The 21,782-nt window shown below is 45.3% G+C and overlaps 1 protein-coding gene across 3 annotated transcripts in view; it reads right to left on the bottom strand.

Moving 5' to 3' along the window:
- The window catches only part of TMEM255A (transmembrane protein 255A), a 68,773-nt gene extending 50,133 nt beyond the window's left edge, over positions 1–18,640 (bottom strand). For all 3 annotated transcript variants that reach the window (XM_049872517.1, XM_049872518.1, XM_049872520.1), the window contains exons 1-2: positions 18,583–18,640; positions 11,634–11,776 (exon numbers count right to left, since the gene is read on the bottom strand). In XM_049872517.1, coding sequence (XP_049728474.1) covers positions 11,634–11,776; positions 18,583–18,640 — 201 coding nt within the window. The remainder of the gene's footprint in view (positions 1–11,633; positions 11,777–18,582) is intronic.
- Positions 18,641–21,782: the final 3,142 nt, after the last annotated feature.

Below are 21,782 nucleotides of genomic sequence, written 5' to 3'. Positions count from 1 at the left end.
ATAGAATTGAGAATCCAGACATAAATCCATCAACATATGAGCAGTTGATATTTGACAAAGGGCCCAAAACGGTAAAATGGGGAAAAGACAGTCTTTTTAACAAATGGTGCTGGCATAACTGGATATCCATCTGCAAAAAAATGAAACAAGACCCATAGCTCACTCCATGCACAGAAATGAGCTCAAAATGGATCAAAACCCTAAATATAAAATCCAAACCAATAAAGATCATGGAAGAAAAAATAGGGATGACGTTAGGAGCCCTAATACATGGCATAATCAGTATACAAAACATTACTAACGACACAGAAGAAAAACTAGATAACTGGGAGCTCCTAAAAATCAAACACCTATGCTCATCCAAAGACTTCACTAAAAGAGTAAAAAGATTACCTACAGACTGGGAAAAAGTTTTTATCTATGACATTTCCGATCAGCACCTGATCTCTAAAATCTACATGATACTGCAAAAACTCAACCACAAAAAGACAAATACCCCAATTAAAAAAATGGGCAAAAGATATGAACCGGCACTTCACTAAAGAAGACATTCAGGTAGCTAAAAGATACATGAGGAAATGCCCATGATCGTTAGCCATTAGAGAAATGCAAATCAAAGCTACAATGATATTTCCTCTCACTCCAATAAGGCTGGCATTAATCCAAAAAACACAAAACAGTAAATGTTAGAGAGGCTGTGGAGAGATTGGAACACTTATACACTGCTGGTGGGAATGTCAAATGGTACAACCACTTTGGAAATCGATTTGGCACTTTCTTAAAAAGCTAGAAATAGAACTACCACAGTATCCAGCAATCCCACTCCTTGGAATATATCCAGAGAAATAAGAGCCTTTACACGAACAGATATATGCACACCCATGTTCACTGCAGCACTGTTTACAATAGTAAAAAGATGGAAGCAACCAAGGTGCCCATCAATGGATGAATGCATAAATAAATTATGGTATATTCACACAATGGAATACTATGCATCAATAAAGAACAGTGAGGAATCTGTGAAACATTTCATAGCATGGAGGAACCCGGAAGGCATTATGCTGAGTGAAATTAGTCAGTTGCAAAAGGACAAATACTGTATAAGACCACTATTATAAAAAAAAAAATTTTTTTTTATTATAAGAACTCAAGAAATAGTTCAAACAGAGAAGAAAATATTCCTTCATGGTTAGGAGAGGGAGGAAGGAGAGAGGGTGGGAGAGGGGTATTCACTAATTAGATAGTAGTTAAGAACTACTTTAGGTGACAGGAAAGATAACGCACAATACAGGTGAGGTCAGCACAACTGGACTAAACCAAAAGCAAAGAAGTTTCGTGAATAAACTGAATACTTCGAAGGCCAGCGTAGCAGGGACAGGGGTTTGGGGACCGTGGTTCAGGCGACATCTAAGTCAATTGGCATCATAAAATCTATCAAGAAAACATTCTGCACCCCACCTTGGAGAGAGGCGTTTGGGGTCTTAAACCCTAGCAAGCGGCCATCTAAGATGCACCAATTGGTCTCAACCCACCTGGATCAAAGGAGAATGAAGTACACCAAGGACAAAAGGTAATTACGATCCCAAGAGACAGAAAGGGCCACATAAACCAGAGACTACATCAGCCTGAGACTAGAAGAGCTAGATGGTGCCCGGCTACAACCAATAACTGTCCGGACAGGGAACACAACAGAGAACCCCTGAGGGAGCAGGAAAGCAGTGGGATGCAGACCCCAAATTCTCATAAAAAGACCAGACTGAATGGTCTGACTGAGACTAGAAGGACCCCGGTGGTCATGGTCCCCAGACCTTCTGTTGGCCCAGGTCAGGAACCATTCCCAAAGCCAACTCTTCAGACAGGGATTGGACTGGACAATGGGTTGGAGAGGGATGCTGGTGAGGAGTGAGTTCTTGGATCAGGTGGACACTTGAGACTATGTTGGCATCTCCTGCCTGGAAGGGAGATGAGAGGGTAGAGGGGGTTAGAAGCTGGCAATATGGACACGAGAAAAGGGAGTGAAGAGGGAGCGGGCTCTCTTATTGGGGGAGAGCAACTGGGAGTATGTAGCAAGGTGTATATAAGTTTTTGTGTGAGAGACTGACTTGATTTGTGAATTTTCACTTAAAGCACAATAAAAATTAAAAAAACAGTGTGTTATAGTAGAAAGATATTCAATCACAATCTACGCCAGTTTTGTTACTTACCATCTGTGAAATTTCTGCAATTTATTATGTAATTTGAAGGTTCAGATGAAGTTTAAATAATACAAAAAGCCCCCCCCCAAATATATCTAAAAATCCATAGACCAAGGCAAAGCCAAAGAAGCTTCATAGACCCATCCGAACACCCTGAGGGACCAAGTTACTGGAGCTGACAGGTGGGAACTATGGTCTCAGGGGACATCTAGGCGAACTGGCATAACATAGTTCATAAAGAAAATGTTGTACATCCTACTTTGGTGAGTAGCACCTGGGGTCTTAAAAGCTTGGAAACAGCCATCTAAAATACATCTATTGGTCCTATCACACTCAGAAAAGAGGAGAATGAAGTAAAACAATGATGCAAGGAAAATATCAGTTCAAAGAACAATGGGTCACATGAACCACAGACTCCTCCAGCCTGAGCCCAGAAGAAGAGGATAGTGCCCAGCTACCACCACTGACTGCTCTGACAGAGATCACAATAGAAGGTTCTGGACACAGCAGGAGAAAAATGTAAAGCAAAATTCAAGTTCACAAAAAAAGACCAGATTTACTGATCTGACAGAGACTGGAGGACCCCCGAGACTGTGGCCCCAGGACATAACTCAGAACTGAAGTCACTCCTGAAGTCCACCTTTCAGCCAAAGATTAGACCAGCCTATAAAACAATAACACCAGTGAGAAACGTGCGTCTTAGTTCAATCAAGTATAGGAGACCTAATGGGCAACACCTGCCCAAAAGCAAAGCCAAGAAGGCGGAAGGGTCAGGACACCTGGAGGAATGGACACGGGGAATTCAGGGTGTAAAGAGAAAGGGGTAGAGTGCTGACACATTATAGGGGTTGCAACCAGTGTCACAAAACAATTTGTGCATAATTTTTCTGAATGAGAAACTAATCTGCACTGTAAACTTTAACCTAAAACACAATCAATAAATAAAAAAATCCATAGAAATTAAAAAAAAAAAAAGAAGAACCCTCAGCGAGGTATAAACAAAGTGCTATAGGAGCAGGGAAAAATTCATTCTGGATTAGATACCTGGCTCAGCCACTTATTAAGTATGTGACATAGGGCCAATCCCTTAACCTTTTTGTGCTTCAGTTCCCTCATCTATAAAATGGGGCTCATAATAGCACCTACCTCACAGGGTTGCTATGAGGATTCCAAAACCAAAACCCTTTGCTGTGAGTTGACTCTGAGTCACAGCGATCCTATAGGACAGAGTAGAACTGCCCCATACAAGGCTGTAATCTTTATGGAGCAGACTGCCACATCTTCTCCCGTGGAGCAGGTGGTGGGTTCAAACCGCCAACCCTTCAGTTAGCAGCCGAGCTCTTAACCACTGTGTCACCAGGGCTAATTGCTATGAGCATTAACTGAGATAAAGTATGTGGTGTGACTTGTATAAGGTCAGTTGCTAAATAACCTGTAACTCTAAGGTTTCACAGAGGAGACACTTTAACTTGGCCTCAAAGGATGGATAGAATTCATCAGGTAGGGAGCTAATCTCTATTGAGCGATGGCTGCAAGAATTCACTCACCTGAGCAACAGGTTGATGAACAGTATAGATAACACCACCTTACATTTGAATAGTTTTTTTAAGTAAAGAAGCACTTTTACCCCATTTTGGTCTCAGGAATGCTATTGAGTTTGGTGGAGCTGATACCATTCCCATTTGATAGACAGAAAATGGAGGCCTAGAGAATTATATGGACTTAGAGCAAGTTAATGACAAGGCCATGAGTAGCCCATAGATCCCCTAACAGCCAATGTTCTTTCAGTCACATCTTATTACACTCGTGGCCAGAGTTAGTAGGATAGTAAGCTTCAAGTAGCAGAGCCCCATTGTTGCCCACAGGGAAGAAGTTCTCTGCAGGGAGAATTGAGAAGCACTGTTCAAGGAGGCACTGAGGCATTGAGAATAAAGGAAAAACCAATAGTCAGAGTTTCCTGAAAGGGGGTGGTATTGTTAGATGCCTTCGAGTTGGTTCCAACTCATAGCAACTGTATGTACAGCAGAACGAAACACGGCCCGGTTCTGCGCCATCCTCACAATTGTTCCTAAGCTTGAGCCTATCGTTGCAGCCACTGTGTCAATCCGTCTCATTGAGGGTCGTCTTCTTTTTCATTGACCCTCTACCAAACATAATGTCCTTCTCCGCGGACTGGTCCCTCCTGATAACATGTCCAAAATACGTTGAGATGAAGTCTCGCCATCCTCGCTTCCAAGAAGCATTCTAGCTGTACCTCTTCCAAGACAGATTTGTTCGTCCTCTGACAATCCATGGTATATTCAATATTCTTCACCAACACCATAATTGAAAGGTGTCAATTGTTTGGTCTTCCTTAATCATTGTCCTGCTTTCGCATGTATATAAGGCAATTGAAAACACCATGGCTTGGGTCAGGTGCACCTTAGTCCTCAAAGTGACACCTTTACTTTTTAACACTTTAAAGAGGTCTTTTGCAGCAGATTTGCCCAATGCAATGCGTCATTTGATTTCTTGACTGCTGCTTCCATGGGCATTGATTGTGGATCCAAGTAAAATGAAATCCTTGACAACTTCAATTTTTCTCCATTTACCATGATGTTGCTTATTGGTCCAGTTGTGAGGGATTTTGTTTTCTTTATGTTGAGGTATAAGCCATACTGAAGGCTGTGGTCTTTGATCTTCATTAGTAAGTGCTTCAAGTCCTCTTCACTTTCAGCAAGCAAGGTTGCGTCATCTGCATAACACAGGTTGTTAATGAGTCTTCCTCCAATCCTGATGCCCCGTTCTTCTTCATATAGTCCAGTTTCTCAGATTATTTGCTCAGCATACAGATTGAATAGGTATGGTGAAAGAATACAACCCTGACGCACACCTTTCCTGACTTTAAACCAATCAGTATCCCCTTGTTCTGTCCAAACAACTGCCTCTTGATCTATGTAAAGGTTCCTCATGAGCACAATTAAGCATTCTGGAATTCCCATTCTTTGTAATGTTATCCATAATTTGTTATGATCCACACTGTCCAATGCCTTTGCATAGTCAATAAAACACAGGTAAACCTCCTTCTGGTATTCTCTGCTTTCAGCCAGGATCCATCTGACATCAGCAATGATATCCCTGGTTCCACGTCCTCTTCTGAAACCGGCCTGAATTTCTGGCAGTTCCCTGTCGATATACTGCTGCAGCTGTTTTTGAATGATCTTCAGCAAAATTTTGCTTGCGTGTGATATTGATATTGTTCTATAATTTCCACATTTGGTTGGATCACCTTTCTTGGGAATAGGCATAAAGATGGATCTTTTCCAGTCAGTTGGCCGAGAAGTTGTCTTCCATATTTCTTGGCATAGATGAGTGAGCACCTCCAGTGCTGCATCTGTTTGTTGAAACACCTCCATTGGTACTCGTACCAAAAAGAATTGGTTGACATTCAACCATTTCAGGAGGTAGCATATGATCAAGAACCAATGATAATGAAGGAAGAAGTCCAAGCTGCACTGAAGGCACTGGCAAAAAATAACGGATTACCAATTGAGATGTTTTAACAAACAGATACAATGCTGGAAGTGCTCACTCATCTATGCCAAGAAATTTGGAAGACAGCTACCTGGCCAACTCATTACTGACAGAAATAGGTAACCGCTTCTAATCAGCTATGTTCTCTCCAGAGGCCTGAGGGAGCTAAGCTCCCCGATTATCCCTTGGGGGCTGCATGGAATCAGGTAACTTTTGGACCTTTGGCCCTCCATCTTGATTTCTCATTACCAGAAGAAATAATCAGTTTGCTTTTTTTGGCTTCCCTCCACTTGTAAAAAAAAAAAAAAAAAGACAAAGTCAGATTCAAGAGCTCTTTCAGGGCTGGAACCAATCACCTATGCCTATTTCCATCCACTGCCCCAGACACCCAGGGCTGAGGTTCAAAAGATGAGTCATTCAACAATTGATTAGTCATTCAACAAATATTAATTAGATATCTACTTTGTGGCAGACATTGTGCAAGGTCTGGGATCTGGAGGCCAGGAGGTTGGGTTTGGTATGATCAACAAGACCTGGCTTTAAAGAGCTCATGCTATAGCTAGGTAAACCAGTCCACAATCCCTTTCCATAATTCTGAAGTCCACAAAGCTTGGAAAATGAAAACTTTTTTTTGTAACTAAATTGGTGGCAAAACCTGACCTTGACCTTATATGAGATTATTTTATAATCTTTATCTCCTTCAGTGTAAAAATTCACGTTTTATTGTGGAAGTATGAAGATGCTTGCTTATGCTTGATCCACTGGGAGTATTAGATCATATATGGCATATGTACTGCATCAATTTTCTAAAATAAAAAATGTCTAAATTCTGAAACACATCTGGCCCAAGGGTTCAGATAAGGGATTGTGTACCAGTATAAACAAAACTGAGAAGCTAGCCTAACAGATAACACAAGCAGGCTATGAGTATTTTTCAGGAACCATGAGTAGCAGGGACTTGTGGTAGAGAGTTCAAAGATGGTAGACACCACTGGGCACCCCAGTAGTTGAGAAATGTCCCAGCTGTGTCTTTAAGTTGGGATGTGACAGAGCCTTTGGATAAACAGAGAGAGCAGGAGGACATTCCAGGCAAAGGGGAACGATGTGAGTGACAGCACCAAGGCAGAAAAGTCCAAGTTGTGTTTCAGGGACTGGGAATTGACAATTTTGGCAAAAGTAAAGGTACTGGAGAGGTGATGGCAGATCAGCTGAGGGCATCTATGTAGAGTTTTCAGTGGCATGCTAAGGAGGCAACAAGGAGCCAAAGAAGGTTAAAACCTTGTGGAGTTATAAAAGTCTGAGCCAGCAAATCAAAATTCAAATTAAGTCTTTAAAATGCACTTACTGAGGCAGGAACATGGATTTGTATCTCAGAAACATTTTCAAAAGAGAGGAAAAAGTTTCTACGTAATTCTCATTAAGACCCCAAATCCCACTATCCAGAACCTTTTAAATTTCCTGGGCATTCAAGTTAATTAAAACTTTTTGAACTTCTCAAAAGAATCTTTGCACGTGAAGCTGAAGCCACGCTGGCCTAGAGGTTTCTGGGATATGGATGGTTTTGAGTGATTCCTGAGGCCCCCATCTACTAAATAATCCCGTGGTAATTCTGATAAGATTTTCAATTAACTGAGCCCCTCAGGAAAGCGGGGCAGAAACTCCCAGTGTCTCCTAGAAGACAGCACAGGCTGGTATGGCCCCAACAATACAACAAATGAGGACAGAGTACAAGAATGAAAGGCTTTCCCCACGGACCAAGGGGCCAACTCCATCTGGTGGGTTGCTGGGGAAACACATTTAGTTCCCCTGGATCTAAGTTATGAGGAGGTGTTGTGGGAAGGAGCAGCTTTTCTCAGTGGCCTTTTTCAGCGTCAGGCAACAACTGAGGCTCCTGGTTTTTCAGGTCTTTGGAGTTAGAAGGCTCATTGAATCTTCTGGAATTGAATATGCACTGAATATTTGGGGATAGTAAAAATCCTAAGCCAGTTTGTCAGTTTTAATTAAAATTTTTTTTTTCTTTTTACAGTTCAAAAAACAAAACCAAATCCATTGCCGTCAGGTCAGTTCTGACTCATAGCAACCCTATAGGACAGAGTAGAACTGCCCAATAGAGTTTCCAAGGAGCACCTGGTGGATTTGAACTGCTGACCTTTTGGTTAGCAGTCGCAGCACTTAACCACTACGCCACCAGGGTTTCCTTTTACAGTTCAGCCTGTACAAATCAGCGCTTCTTTAAAGATGTGCGTGTGCATGTCTCTTGGGAGGATACCACATTCCAGCTCAGGTAGAGTAGCTAGCACTCTATTATAATGTTCCCCGCTGTATAACTGCATCTCATTTGGCAAAATAAAGATGCCTTTGAAAAGTTTCAAATAATTAAAAATAAAAAAACAAACCTGTTGCCATCAAGTCGATTCTGACTCATGGCAACCCCATGTGTTACAGAATAGAACTGTGCTTCATGCGGTTTTCTTGGCTTTGATTTTTACTGGAGCAGATCGCCAGGCCTTTCTTTCACAGTGCCACCAGGGGAATTCAAACTGCTAACCTTTAGTTTAGCCCCCCCACAGAAAAAATCAAGTGTAAATTGTTTGTGCCACCCAGGGAGCTTCACACGACTTAAAAAAACCCACTGCCGTCGAGTAGATTCCAACTCATAGAGACCCTATAGGACAGAGTAGAACTGCCCCATAGGGTTTCCAAGGAACACCTGTTGAATTAGAACTGCCAACCTTTTGGTTAGCAGCTGTAGCTCTTAACCACTATACTACCAGGGTTTCCAACACATATGTGACTTAGAGTTGTATAAATAAAGTTATATTTTAAAATGCCCAAAATCTCAATATTTAAATGAATTGTATGGCAAATCTTTTAATCTAATAACCGCCCCCTAATTTATCTGTTTTGAAAATTTAAATGGTCACATATTGTTAACGTCAAAAAAAAAGTAGAGCTCCCTATAACCTGCATTTTTTCACAGTTATCTACAATGACAATTTATATTCAAAGTGACCGATTTGACGGTACAGAATCTCAAAATACCACATTATGCTCACTCTGGTTTTAAAGCTAAGCACACTTTATTGGGTTTTTGTTTTCTAGGTGGTAGCTGGTCCACCAGAGTTAGACTCCTCTAGGATGCTTATTAAAATGCAGATTCAACATACATTAATTTTTCAATCAAATGTTAGCTCAGGAAAAGGAAAGTCAGATTCCTGGGTCCCGCCCAGGCCTGCTGAACCAGAATCTCTGGGGTGGGGCCTAAAAAAAAATCAGAATCTCTGGGGTGGGGCCTAGAGAGCTGCACTTCCACTGGTTCACCAGGTCCTTTCTATGCAACCCAAGGTGGGAAAACCACTGGCTTAGAGTTTATATAGTAACTCCCTCATAGCCAAACTATTCAATTAGTGAAAGTACCTCCTTCCCAGACAAGTCTGAATTCCCAGGCGTTTACTGTTTCAGAGGTATGAGTTCCAATTGTGTTTGTTACAACATGATCTGACCTATAGCCTCAAATAGATTTTTCTTCTTTTCAGTCTACACTCTTCCCCCCTCACTTTCTATAATTAAAATCCATTTTAAAGAAACAACCTACAGGGATTATAAGAGCAAATTTCAAAAAGACTAAACCATGGGGCACACTGCCTGGTAGGGTTGGCTTGCCTATCAACATTTCCACGTTGGTTTCTAATGAAACACACACACACACACAGGAGCACCTGTCCCCACTGCTTTTGACTTGGAGCATAAGCTGAACATCAGGTACACGAATAACAACAACCATGCGCCCTCTTCCCTTTGTTAATGTATTCCAACCAGCCACCCACGGTCAGATAGTCTACAGAAAGGATTCATAGCCACCATTCATGAATAGGAGTTCTTTCTCTTAAATGACATGGAAAATACCTTCCCCTCACCCACGGAGAGTCTGAATCTTGGCTTGAGCATTTATTTGCTCATCGGTCAGAAATATTTTATACTATATAGCCACTGGAAGCAAAGTCACACAGGCCCTATAAATTGCTTTTCCAAGCCACCAAAATGCAATCTCCTTCTCCCCTCCTTTCCTCCCCCCTCCCCTCACTTGTGTTTAAAAATAAAACCCAATTCTGCTGAGGACTGGTTTTTTGCCTCATCACAGGAAATGGACTGGGTGAGTTCTCATATCACATGTTTAACAGAGGGCACCAAACGGTGTCTGTGGGACACCTGCCCTGACCTGATGGGAGCCCTGGCAACCCAAGAGCTGCGAAGGAAATTCCCCCAGCAGCCTCTAGCCAGTTCAAGGAGCAGCCCATACCAGACTCCAGTTGTGGAATCAGTGACCTAGGCATCAGGCGCCAGGCTTCTTCACTCACAGTGCTAGCATGTCGAAAGCATTCATCTTTAATCTCTTCCCCTCCTCTTGCTTCTCTCTACAACCCCCACCTTTCCAAAGGAAAAAAAAAGGAACAAAATAACAGTTCCCCCCCAACACATCTGACCTCTTTGCTCTTCTAAAATATAAAAAAAAAAAAATCCTAAACTTCCTGCTGTCTATCAGTTACAGTTGGTGAGCCATTTAAGTGCTGTAAAAAATATGGTCCAACCTCTAGAGTTAGGTTTTTGGATTCAGCAGCAGTGCGTGTGGACCCAAATGGGGCTTTGTGTGTAAAGAGCTCAATGTGGATCTCATGAACCCCGGGGGTGTGTAAAATAATCCATTGGAGTGTGGGAAGAAGCGATTAGAATGCCTACTTTCTATTTATGGTTTATCTAAAAAGATAAGAACCAACTTAAGTGTGACTAATATTAAGCAGAGTGGCACTGGCGCCCTCCCTGGGTGTCAATGTCAGATGACCAGGTGAGCTATCCTGAGGGAGGAGGGCAAGTCCAAGCAGTTCCTGAGGGAAGTTCCTGAGGCAAGTTCCCTGCTATCCTGAGGGAAGAGAGCAAGTTCCAAGGATTTATGGTGATGCATTTTCTCCACATGCCTGGATTGTATTATCCACTTTTGACTAAACCAGTCCCAACAAAATGATCTAGTGGTTTGAAAAGACTCCTGTGGAGAAACCACGAATGGAAGATGCCCTAATGACATAGGCACAAGAGAACAATAAGAAAATGGCCAAGTTGATGCTTCTACTCTCAGGGTAAGCCTATTGTTAGCCACGTTGTGCTTTTGGGATGAAACGAACAAACAAACAAAAAAAAACAATGACACCAATGACGAGCTAATCATATCTGATGAGACGTCAGCCAAAAATATTAAAAAATACCTAGTAAGCTATTTGAAATAAGGGTTTTTAGCCACCATCTTCACTGACAAGCTTCACACAAAGTACACATCATTCTTTGAAATTTTAGTTAGTGTTAGTGTGAAGATATTAAAACTTGATTTAATTTTTATCTAATTTTGAACCTCCATCTTATATAGGTTTTACGAACATGTATATAATTTGTAGATGAATGCATTTTAGGGGTCTATAGTCCACACATTTTTCCTGATAAAAAAAAAAATAGGAGTGTACAATTAGTACTGATCATACAGTGTCCAGGCTTCAAGGGTCCTCAGATTTCAAGTGAGATCAGATGACTTCTATCATATATAGAAAAGCAGATGCCCAGACAGGGTAGGATCTTAGCCTAAGATAAACACTGCTAGTTAATAACATCACCTAGACCAGAAAATTCGAGATCCAAAAGGGTGAGATGCCTTGTTCAGGACCACACTGCTAGTTAGGGTTGGAGCTGGGCTTCTTCCGATTCTTAGTTCAGCGCTCTTCTTAATGGGCCTGGAGTTGCCTCTCTCTATAAATATAGAGAGATATAAAGGAAAACGGAGCAAACAATAAAAACTCCAATAGAATTGCAACCCATCCTGGTGGAACCCGAATTTCTGTAGCCAGCAAGCTAGTGAGACCTACCTACGCCTTCTATACTTACAATAACTCCCGGGTAATACCCTCCGACAGTCACATTCTGAGTCCTGGTGGTTGCAGCAAGGCCCACCGTGAGAATTAACACGGATACAATAAGCAAAGTCACGGTGACATAGATGGAGTTTCGTTTCCTTCGGTTGAAGGCTCCTGAAAGCACACAGAGAAAGTCAAATTGCTCATTTGGGCCAGGAAAGGGAACAACTTAAAGAACAACCAAGACTACACTAGGAAGGTTTTCCTTTCCTACTCCCACTGGGGTTATCTCTGGGGAGTGAAATTATGGCGAAGGCATGGCGCTTCAGTTTTTTGCAGTCAGCAGGTGCAACTTTTATAATAAAAAGATATTTCTATTTTGGAGAAAAACAAAACAAAACACAACAGAAGAAATTTCACCAGTTACATAAAAACAAAACAAATCTTTGTGCTTTTGGGCATTGGATAAAAAATGTGTCATCCCCACTCAGCAGAGTGCTTTTTCAGACCAATTTATAAGGCTTATGATAAATGGGAGGTGTACGTGTGGGGGGTTATTAAATGAAAATATTTTAAAGCCAATATGCAACTAAGAAGAGTTTTTTTTCCCATAAGCTGGAGATAGGAAATTTCATTTTCAGTGTAAATATCAGAGCCAAGCCAGGTCCTGGGATTTTTTTTTTCTTTTTTTCCATTTATTTCTGACATTTGCCACCTGATGTATAAACTTTAAAATGGTGTGTTGGCGAGATTTGTCACATAACAAATGTTTGTAATAAAGTAAGTGTTTGGAGGCCATTAGTCCACAAAGATATGTATCAGGGGAGGTAGATAGGGAGGATTATAACTTACTCACATTTAGGCTTCTGTGGGGGTCACATAAATATAAATGATGAGAAACCCGTTCTCCTACTCAGAGCTTATCAGACATGATGGTGCCAACCAATATTTTTTTTCGAAAACAGGCTTATTAAGTCAGATAGAAAAATGGTATCTAGGCTCGCTTTTCAATTTAATTTTTTAGAGGCAGCATAAAGCACCGCTCCACACTCAGGATGCATTTATCTGGGAAGGAGGGGGTGTCTCGCAACAGGAAATATCAAGGGAGAATTACCACCTACGAGTTCAAATAAAAATAAGCAAATGGGGAATGCTATGAGAGCCCAGTCTCATATAGGGACCTGGGGTGGGGGAGGGGAGAATGAAGCTGTGGGGAGCCTTATGATGGAGTCACCTGACTAGGTGGCTTGGCTGTCATTCGTGAGACTAAAGAGGCCACTTGGGTCTGTTCATAAGATCCCATCATTCCAGGAGGCCTCACTGCAGCCTCAGGAAGCAGCTGCCCAGAGAAGCTGCCCAGACTGCACCACTGAGAGGGTGGGGACAGGGGATGGGGAAAGAGGGAGGGAGACGAGACAATCAGGCCAGACCCAGGATGCCTGGGGTGATGGGAGGGCGGGGCCGTGGCTGGCCTTGCGTCCCCCAAAAGATTCCCCTCGCTGGTATGGAAGAAAAGCATCAGGAGTGTCACCCTGGGTCAGCCCCACCATCCATCTTGTCTTCCCCAGTGCAGTCCCTGCCCAGGGTTCCAAAGGAGGTGGGAGGGGCTGGCGGTCTCTCCCCTGACGTCAGCCTGGAAAGTGAGGGACGTGACTCATCAGGGTCATTTCTAACACAATACTCTGCGGAGACAGTTTTACATCAAAATGTAGAAGGGGCATGAGCATTTACAGGCATCCACACACTTAAAGTACCACCTCTCACCCTGGGAAGAGAGGTTAGGAGGGTTGGGAAACAAGGCTTCGCTCCAGTGGGGCCTGAGCCCAGCCTCCACGGGGACAAACACGAAAGACTGCTCGAGACACCTGTGACATCAGAGCTCTTTGTGCGCAAGAGCTCTGTTAGGGATGCAAGTGGCAAGCTGACTGGTGGTAAACACAACGAGCTATCGAGCTATGGAAGCCAGAGATCCGGGCTGTCTGGTGCTCAAAAAGGAAAAGAGGGGTGGGAGTAGGGGGAGGCAGGATTTTTTTTCTTCTGTTTACCTGTTTACCAGCACAATGACCTGTTAATTATCCTTCCTCTTCGTGTGGAGGGACCCTAAATGAGTCTCTAAACCAGGATCCCCAAGTCCTTTTGATGACAGCTATTTCTCAGTGAATTGGCCAGTTGGTTCCATTAAAACCCAAAACACCAATGCTGTGGAGTAGATTCCAGCTCACAGAGACCCTATAGGACAGACTAGAACTGCCCCACAGGGTTTCCAAGGCTGTAATCTTTACGGAAGCAGACTGCCACATCTTTCTCCCACGGAGTATGGCTGATGGGTTTAAACCACTGATCTTTAGGGTTAGCAGCTGAGCGCTTAACCACTGTGCCACCAGGGCTCGGCTGGTTCCATAGAGGGGCTCTAACATAAACTTACTAACACTTCCTCCCATCATCATCTTCCTTTCTCCTATGTCACCCACGCCATCTCTAGCCCTCCCCTCTTCATCCCAAACTGGCAAAAGAGAGTGAAGAAACCCAGAACATCTGGATGCACCAAAGGTATCTTTGTGACACACAAACGTGTCTCAACACCTTACGTGAAAAACATGTAACCTTAGAGACTAAATTGGGGGCAGGTGTGTGTGCATGGTCTTTCCAATTTTTTTTTTGCATCACTCTCCTGGCTCCTCCCCTCCCAACTGGCCTTTGATCTTATTCACAGCTCCTCAGTATCCTTTGCAAATATCACTAACTCTTAAAAGCTCAGGAGCTGGATCAGAAAAGTGACTCAGCAAACCACATGGTGTCATTTGAAAATCTTTTTTTTTTTTCTGCTTTAGAGCCTGAATTGAAAATTTAGTCAGTTGAGAAACCCAGGCAAAGATCCTACAGCCCCATAGGGGCCTTGCCTCCAGACAGGATTTGCTTTGGATAAAATTCTAAGAAAACTCTTCCACCACCAGGTTGACTGTTCTCTGTCCTTTCCCCCAAACCACCCCATATTTTACACTACAAGTACCAGAATAACGTAAAATGAAATTATTTTTAGTTGTACTTTCAGAGTTGACTGTTTAAAGGAAACCCGGGATAAATCCTTTTGAAAAGTGAAGAATCACCGCTCAACTTATCTTTAGTGTCAGTGTGACTTAGTGAAATTCACAACTACTTAGAGCAAGACACACCTGTTCTCTGAAGCATGGCCCAGGCTCTCAAGAGGCGGCCTGCAATGCTAAAGCTTGTTGTGTCTTCTTAGGCCATTTTCCTGGTGGCTGTTTCTATTTTAGAAGGGAGAAGGGGAGCCCTGTTCTTATTAGGGTGCATTTTGGGTCTTGCCTTAGATGTTCCTGTGAACACAGAACAATCTCATTCCTGTTTTATTTAGTAAATCAACACATCAAAGAATCCAGAGGAGGTACTTTAAAAAAGCAGCAGGTACTTAAAAAGAGTTCCTAGCACAGTGTTAGACACCTAGTAAGCAGTCTATACTTGTTGAATGAACAAGAGGCAACGTCTCAGAATTGCTTCCCTTCTAATCAAAAAGACTGTGGAGGAGGTGGAATTACGTGAATGAACATCAACTATGCTTATAGAATTATTTGAAATAGGGTATGCCTGAGGGCACCCCAGACCTGAAACCCTTCTATTCAACTAGTGTCGCAACTCCAGTGTCTCTCGCTAGCCTGTCTCCTTGGCACTCAGTATATTTCTGTATAAACAACAACAAACCCAGCAACCACCAGCAGTGGGAGAGTCTGAAATGCCATCATTGGCATTGCCTGCCCCCCCCAACAGGCGCCCTGCAGAACCACTGCAGTGCCCCACCCCCACCCTGAGTCGTGACGACCAGGAGGCTCAGCTCTAGAAAAAAAAAATTTTAGAAGCGCCCAATTATTTCCCATCACCAGCCATCCAAGTACAACCAGCTTCTCCCTCTACTAGGTTTTTCCCCTGGTCAGTCCCCCCATCTGCACTGCGGTCTTTGAATCTGAATCTCTCTTCTTCTGAAGCCTGCTCAGAACCCACCTCCTCCAGGAAGCTTTGCTTGATTAAGCTCACTCTACTGTAACCAGTCATTATTTTATGTCCCCTTTTTTTTAGTTCCTAGATACCTTAATCAGTATATTCATTGCAACTGCCACAATTACAATTGTAATTATGGGTCTGATCCACGACCCATGCGATGTCCACTGGCCTAGACTGTCCAAGATCTGACAGGAACCAAGGTGTGGGTTGCCAGAAGGTAGGACGATTGTCTGCTAACTTGCATTTTACCTTGTACGTGTTCTTGATTACCCTTCTCAACAGAGTGGGTGGTAGGGTGTGTAATCTCTATTGGGGTGCAGTAAGGATAGGGACCCAGTATCCTGTCCGTCCGTACATTATGTTATTGATGACTGGCTAATTCTCAGGGCTGATCTTTTGAACCGACTAGGATTCCCTCACCTGAGTCGACTTTTGCGAGAGAGTCCCAGGAAGTCCCAGCCTTAAGCATTCGTAGAAACAGGTGGCTGCCCACGCAGTGTGTTTAGATTGAGCCTCAAGGCTCTACCCATCTCCCAAACATGTCTTTAAGGGAGCCGAAGCCCCCCATTCGCCTCCACTTTAGTATATTCTTTGAATGGAGGCATCCAAGGCCGCTGGTGAATTACAAACGTGTTATTTGGGAGGGGAGTGTCCTGCTGCAGTAGAGGTGCCTCAGCACCTGGGGGCGGTGTTGCCAAAAGGGAGAAGGGGGTTGCTGGCAGGGGACGGAGGGGCGCTCCCGTCAAATTACCTTCTTCGTAACTGCCAAGCTCCCGCTTCGCTGCGAGCCTTGGACAAACCCCTCATCCCCAGGCAGTCAGCAAGCGTCAGGTGCAGGCCCCTTGGTGCAGTGTCTGTGTTTTCAGTTTTATTGTTTTGGCTGCGGTTGTTTCTTGCCTGTAGAGGGAATCCCCTCAGAAGTGCTAAGCTTGGAGGCTGAAACACTACCCCCCTCCCCCTCCACCACCTGCGCCCCATGAAAGGGAAGGTGGCCTTGCCAGAGCTAAGTGGGAGTAGCTTCTAAGTAGCCTAGACGCTGATTCAGGCCTGGGCTGGGCGGGACGAGCGCCAGGGAACTCCAGGGAGACTCTCCTGTCCAAACTGTGGAAGCCCAGGGTTACCCCTCAACTCCAAAATGTGCTAGTGCCCCCGGTCTGCCGACCTTAAAAAGCAGAACGCGTGGCGCGGGCTCTACGTCTACACGGGATCTAAGATTCCTTTCCCTCTGCGTCGAGACTGGGCTGGGCGAAGCCCACTTAGCTTCTTGTTGCGCAGACCTTTCGGGAAACGCAAGATTGACTGACGGCTCCTGGGAGCCCAAGATAGAACTCTCTTCATCTTGTTTCCCAACCCATAGAGCACTGTGCCAAGTGACAACGCTTTAAGCCCCGGGCCACTACCCTGCTCACCCCCTGCAGTCAGGGGAGCCTGAGGCAGGGAGGCCAGGTTTGCAGGTGGTTGTGGTCCGCAGAGGGAGTGGGCGCTGCGGAACCCTCGCACCCTGCGACCCAGCCCTCCCTCATGCCACCGCCTGGCGTCGGGGAGCTAGGGCTGCGCTGGCGCCACAGCTGGCCAAGGTGAGGAGTGCAGTCTGTGTGTGTATGTATATGTGTTAGACTGGGGGAAGGGGAAGTCTGTTACTGCTGCGCCTGGACCCGAGTTCTTGGCCTCATTTGTTGCACGTTGCAAACAACTACGCCCTTAAAAATAAAACAGAGCAAATTCTTATACCGAATATGCAAAACCATTGAAAATACGGGTCTTCTCACCATCCAGGAGAGGACACTTTCTGGGGCCTCCTGGGAACGAATTCTCTTAAGATTGAGTCTTTTGCAGAGAGCAGGCAGCTCACATGGGGCGTGTAACTCTCTCCCCTCCCCCGCCCCTCGAGATGTTCCCGCAGATTCCTCGGAGTCGACCTGAACAGGCCGGGTGGCCGGAATTCGGGGATGGAGGGATTTTGCAGAATGTCAAGTATTTGGGGAAAGAGAGAATTCGATTTGGTTAAAGTGTAGCCGAGGCGAATTGTAAGATTAGGTTGGGATCGTGGTTTGACAATCCCCTCCCGCTCTCCTGGGCTCCAAATTCATTTCTCCACCCAGTGAAATCATAAGGCATGGGAAGGTGCCTAATAACAGCTGAGGGGGACTGGGGAGGTTTTGTGTTTGTAACTACCAAAAAGCGGCTTGGAGGAGCAGCCAAGTTGGTGCTGGGAGGTAGATGCCCCCCAGTTTGGGTGAGGAAAGGTGTGGAGCCAAATCAGCCTAGTTCCAGCCAGAGAAGGAAGCGCGACTTGAGAAGATGCGCGGGCTCGCTCTCGCTCGCTCTTTCTCGCGCTCTCACTCGCCCCCCCCCCTTTCACACTCACGCACATTCCATGCATTTGGAGCAGGGTAGGAATCAAATTCAAGAAATGTAGATCCCGCCGCTGCAGACGCGATTCCTTAGGAATTCCCTTCCCGGGATCCCTCTTCCTCTGGTCGCCCCCCGTCCCCCAGCATTGTGCAACCCCCCATTCAGCGAGGTGCAAGTCAGCCCCCCACCCCCACTGCAGCTCTCAATTTCTGGGCAGCTTCAAGAGAGCTGGGGAGAGGGACCGAGGACCCTGCTCCTTCTAACGATGGTAGTCTTGAGCCCTTAGAAGTGACAGGGACTTTGCAAAGAGGGAGCGTCAACTGGCAAGCGAAGGCGCAGGTTGCAGGGAAGTGTTTTGATCCCAGGACAGCTGGGATTTATGGAAAGCTGCAAGTCTAGAGGCACACGTACACAAACACGCACACACCCGCACTCCAGGGCAGGGATACTCTCACGCGAGCTGAGCGCTCTGGTCCCTGCGCGCAGCCCCCCTACCGGACAGCTCCCCTGGGGCTCTGGTCCACCCCCCAGCCGCTGGGGCAAGAGGCCCCCTGGCCCGGCTTCCCGCTCCCGGGCGGCGGGGCACTCACAATTAAGAGGGCTAGACTTACCCATGGAATCGGGCAGGGACATGTCGCTGGACCGCTGCTGAGTCAGGGACTGATGCATGGTGAAAACTGCCGGGCTGCCCCGGCCCCTGAAACTGCTTGGCGCGCCCCCGGCTCAGGGCGCCCCACAGAGCATCCTACTCCGCGGCTGCCTCTCCCCGTCCCTCCAAGAGCTGCGCGAGACAGCCTCTGGTAGCGAGCTGCAGCCCAAGTGCCGCCTCCCCCTCCCTTCCTCTCGGTTCCCTCCCTCCTCTCCTGCCTCCCTCTGCTCCTGGAGGCAGCAGCATTGGCGGTCGGTGCAGCAGCGTGCGCTTGCGCAAGACCCCCGTCCTCCCTCCCTCTCGGCCCCCCCATCCTAGTTATCCACCTCCAGCCTTCCAAGCCAGACAGGGAGCCGTTTTAGCCCCTTGGGGCCAGGGCTGCGCAGAGAAAGAAGGGGAGGCTTCAGCCTGAGGCTGACTGGCCTTCTCTCTAGTTTGGAGAGGGTTTTGGGTAAGCATCCTGTTCTAGGATTTATAACTGGGGAGGGGGCAGAGCCAGAGGCTCAGAGATAAGGAACACACACTCACACACATTTGTGCAGGTCTGGTCTTAGTGCTTCCAGAATGACATAATGGCGCTGGAGATGATCCAGAGAAGTGCCACTCTATAATCTAGGGAACTGGAAGGGCAGGGGTAGAGGGGGCTGCCATATGAAGACAGATTAAACAAATGCAGAAAGATGAAGGCTGGGAAATGGTGTGAGTAGAGTGTATAAAATTATACAGAGATGAGAGAGAGAACATAGCCTGACTCACCAGATCTGAGAATTCTTGAACCAATAGCCCCCTAAGAACTAGAAGGAAATACATCAAAAGCAAATACCACTTTGCATCAGCACCCCAGTTTGTAATTTTTAAGGTGTTTGTATATCAAAGATCTCATTTTCTCATTATAAGAGCCATGTGAGGTAGGAAGAGCAGGTCTTGATAACCCCATTTTACAGATGCGGAAACTGAGGCTCAGAGAAAAGATGAAAATTCCCTGTGGTTACTCAGTCAGTAAATGGTAGAGGTGAGATTTGAAACTAGCATCTTCACGTCAGTGCTTTTCCCACCATGGCAGCTGAGAAGAAATATTACTCAGTACAGCATATTGTAAACCTAAGAAATTAGTTAGTCTCAAGTGGTGCAAAAGGGTAAAAACACAAGTAGCTTTCAAAAGAGTGAAGATAAAGTCATGGTTGACAGATCCACTGTGGGTTACTGAGGCAAACTGGAGATGAGGTGGGAATGTTCCAGATATTGGAGGATAGTCAAGTCTCCCCCCCTCTCCGCCCCATCCATTTTTCCAGACCCCCATCAGGATATTGGCCTGGAAGCACCACGTTGTTGTCTTCAAAACAGCTGCAAAACAAGATGAGGCCTCCTTGGAGTGCCTAGGACATCTGTCTGGTGGCTAGGGGAGGTAGAGGTTGGGGAAAAGGGTAGCAATGGGCTTCAGCTCCTTCTGGAAACTTCCCTGTAGGCCTGACATCCCAAGAAACTTACCTGTTTGGGGGTGTCCAGTCTGTCCCAGTGAGGAGTCCAACCACCTCCCCCTGAGGATTGCTGCACCCTTCTCCCGCCCCCACCAAGCAAACAAACAAATAAACCAAATCCAGCATAAAACTCTCCTGAGAGCGGATGGGGTGAAGGAAAGTCCTTGCTTCTTTCCAGCCCCGACTTGTTAATCTGCTGTGAGGCTGTTTCCTTATCCAGGAAATGGAACGGAGGGCCCTTGCCCTTTCCCATCTTCCAAAGGAAGAAAAGATGCTTCCTGGAGGTTAAAAAAGGAAGCCCTTTGTAAAGAACTTGGGCACCCCAGGGGCCAGGCTGAATGCTGTGTCAGGTATTATTAGCAGCCCTACACTATAGCTGTGGTTTAGCAATCTGTGATATATGTCCTAGATAAAGCCAAGATGCCTACTAGAGTAGAGATGTGTGTCTTAAACTTGCTAGGCTTCTGTGTCAGTCCCCATAAGCTCTCCAAAGGCAGAGGGAAATCCCATATTTATACTCTTGCAATGTTCTTCTTTCAGACTTGTTTACCTAGCTATTCTTCCCCCCACTCTAAATAGCTCATATATTTAATGTGAAGAACTCCTAAAACCTGCGTCCATTTCTCAGGAGTACTTTGTAATTAACTTATTTTGTTTCTGTGAAAGTAACTTTGAAGAAAAGAGGTTTATATACAGGCTGGAAAAGACTGCTTAACACCCTTAGAGATGCTTGGCTACCCTGTAGCAACCATACAGCTAGAGATCTCAAGAAACAAAACGAACAAACTAAAAAAAAACCCAAACTCATTGCCATCTAGTCATTTGGAGTCATAGCGACCCGAAAGGACAGAGTAGAACTGCCCCATAGGGTTTCCAAGGCTGTAATCTTTATGGAGTCCTGGTGCCACAGTGGTTAAGAGCTTCACTGTTAACCAAAAGGTCGGCAGTTCAAATTCACCAGTCGCTCCTTGGAAACCCTACGGGACAGTTCTACTCTGCCCTATAGGGTTGCTATTAGTCAGAACGGACTTGTAGGCAACGGGTTTGGTTTGGTTTTGGGGTAATCTTTTTGGAAGCAGACTGCCACATCTTTCTCCTGCGGAGTGGCTGGTTGGCTCAAACTGCCAACCTTTTGGTTAGCAGCTGAGCGCTTAACCACTGCACCACCAGAACTCCAAGAGATCCCTGTTGTTGTTGTTAGGTGCTGTCGAGTCAGTTCCGACTCCTAGCGACCCTATGCACAACATAACAAAACACTGCCCAGTCCTGTGCCATCATTAAAATCGTTGTTATGCTTGAGCTCATTGTTGCAGCCACCGTGTCAATCCACCTCGTTGAGGGTCTTCCTCTTTTCCACTGACCCTGTACTCTGCCAAGCATGATGGCCTTCTCCAGAGACTGATCCCTCCTGACAACATGTCCAAAGTATGTAAGACGCACTCTCACCATCCTTGCCTCTAAGGAGCATTCTGGCCGCACTTCTTCTAAGACAGATTTGTTCGTTCTTTTGGCTAAATTCGTTCTTTTGGCAGTCCATGGTATATTCAGTATTCTTCGCCAACACCACAATTCAAAGGCGTCAATTCTTCTTCGGTCTTCCTTATTCATTGTCCAGCTTTCACATGCATATGATATGATTGAAAATACCATGGCTTGGGTCAGGCGCACCTTAGTCTTCAAGGTG

This window comes from Elephas maximus, chromosome X (genome assembly GCF_024166365.1).
Source record: "Elephas maximus indicus isolate mEleMax1 chromosome X, mEleMax1 primary haplotype, whole genome shotgun sequence".
Lineage (NCBI taxonomy): Eukaryota > Metazoa > Chordata > Mammalia > Proboscidea > Elephantidae > Elephas > Elephas maximus.
The sequence above is the reverse complement of the archived record's forward strand: the minus strand, read 5'-3'. Positions and strand labels throughout refer to the sequence as shown.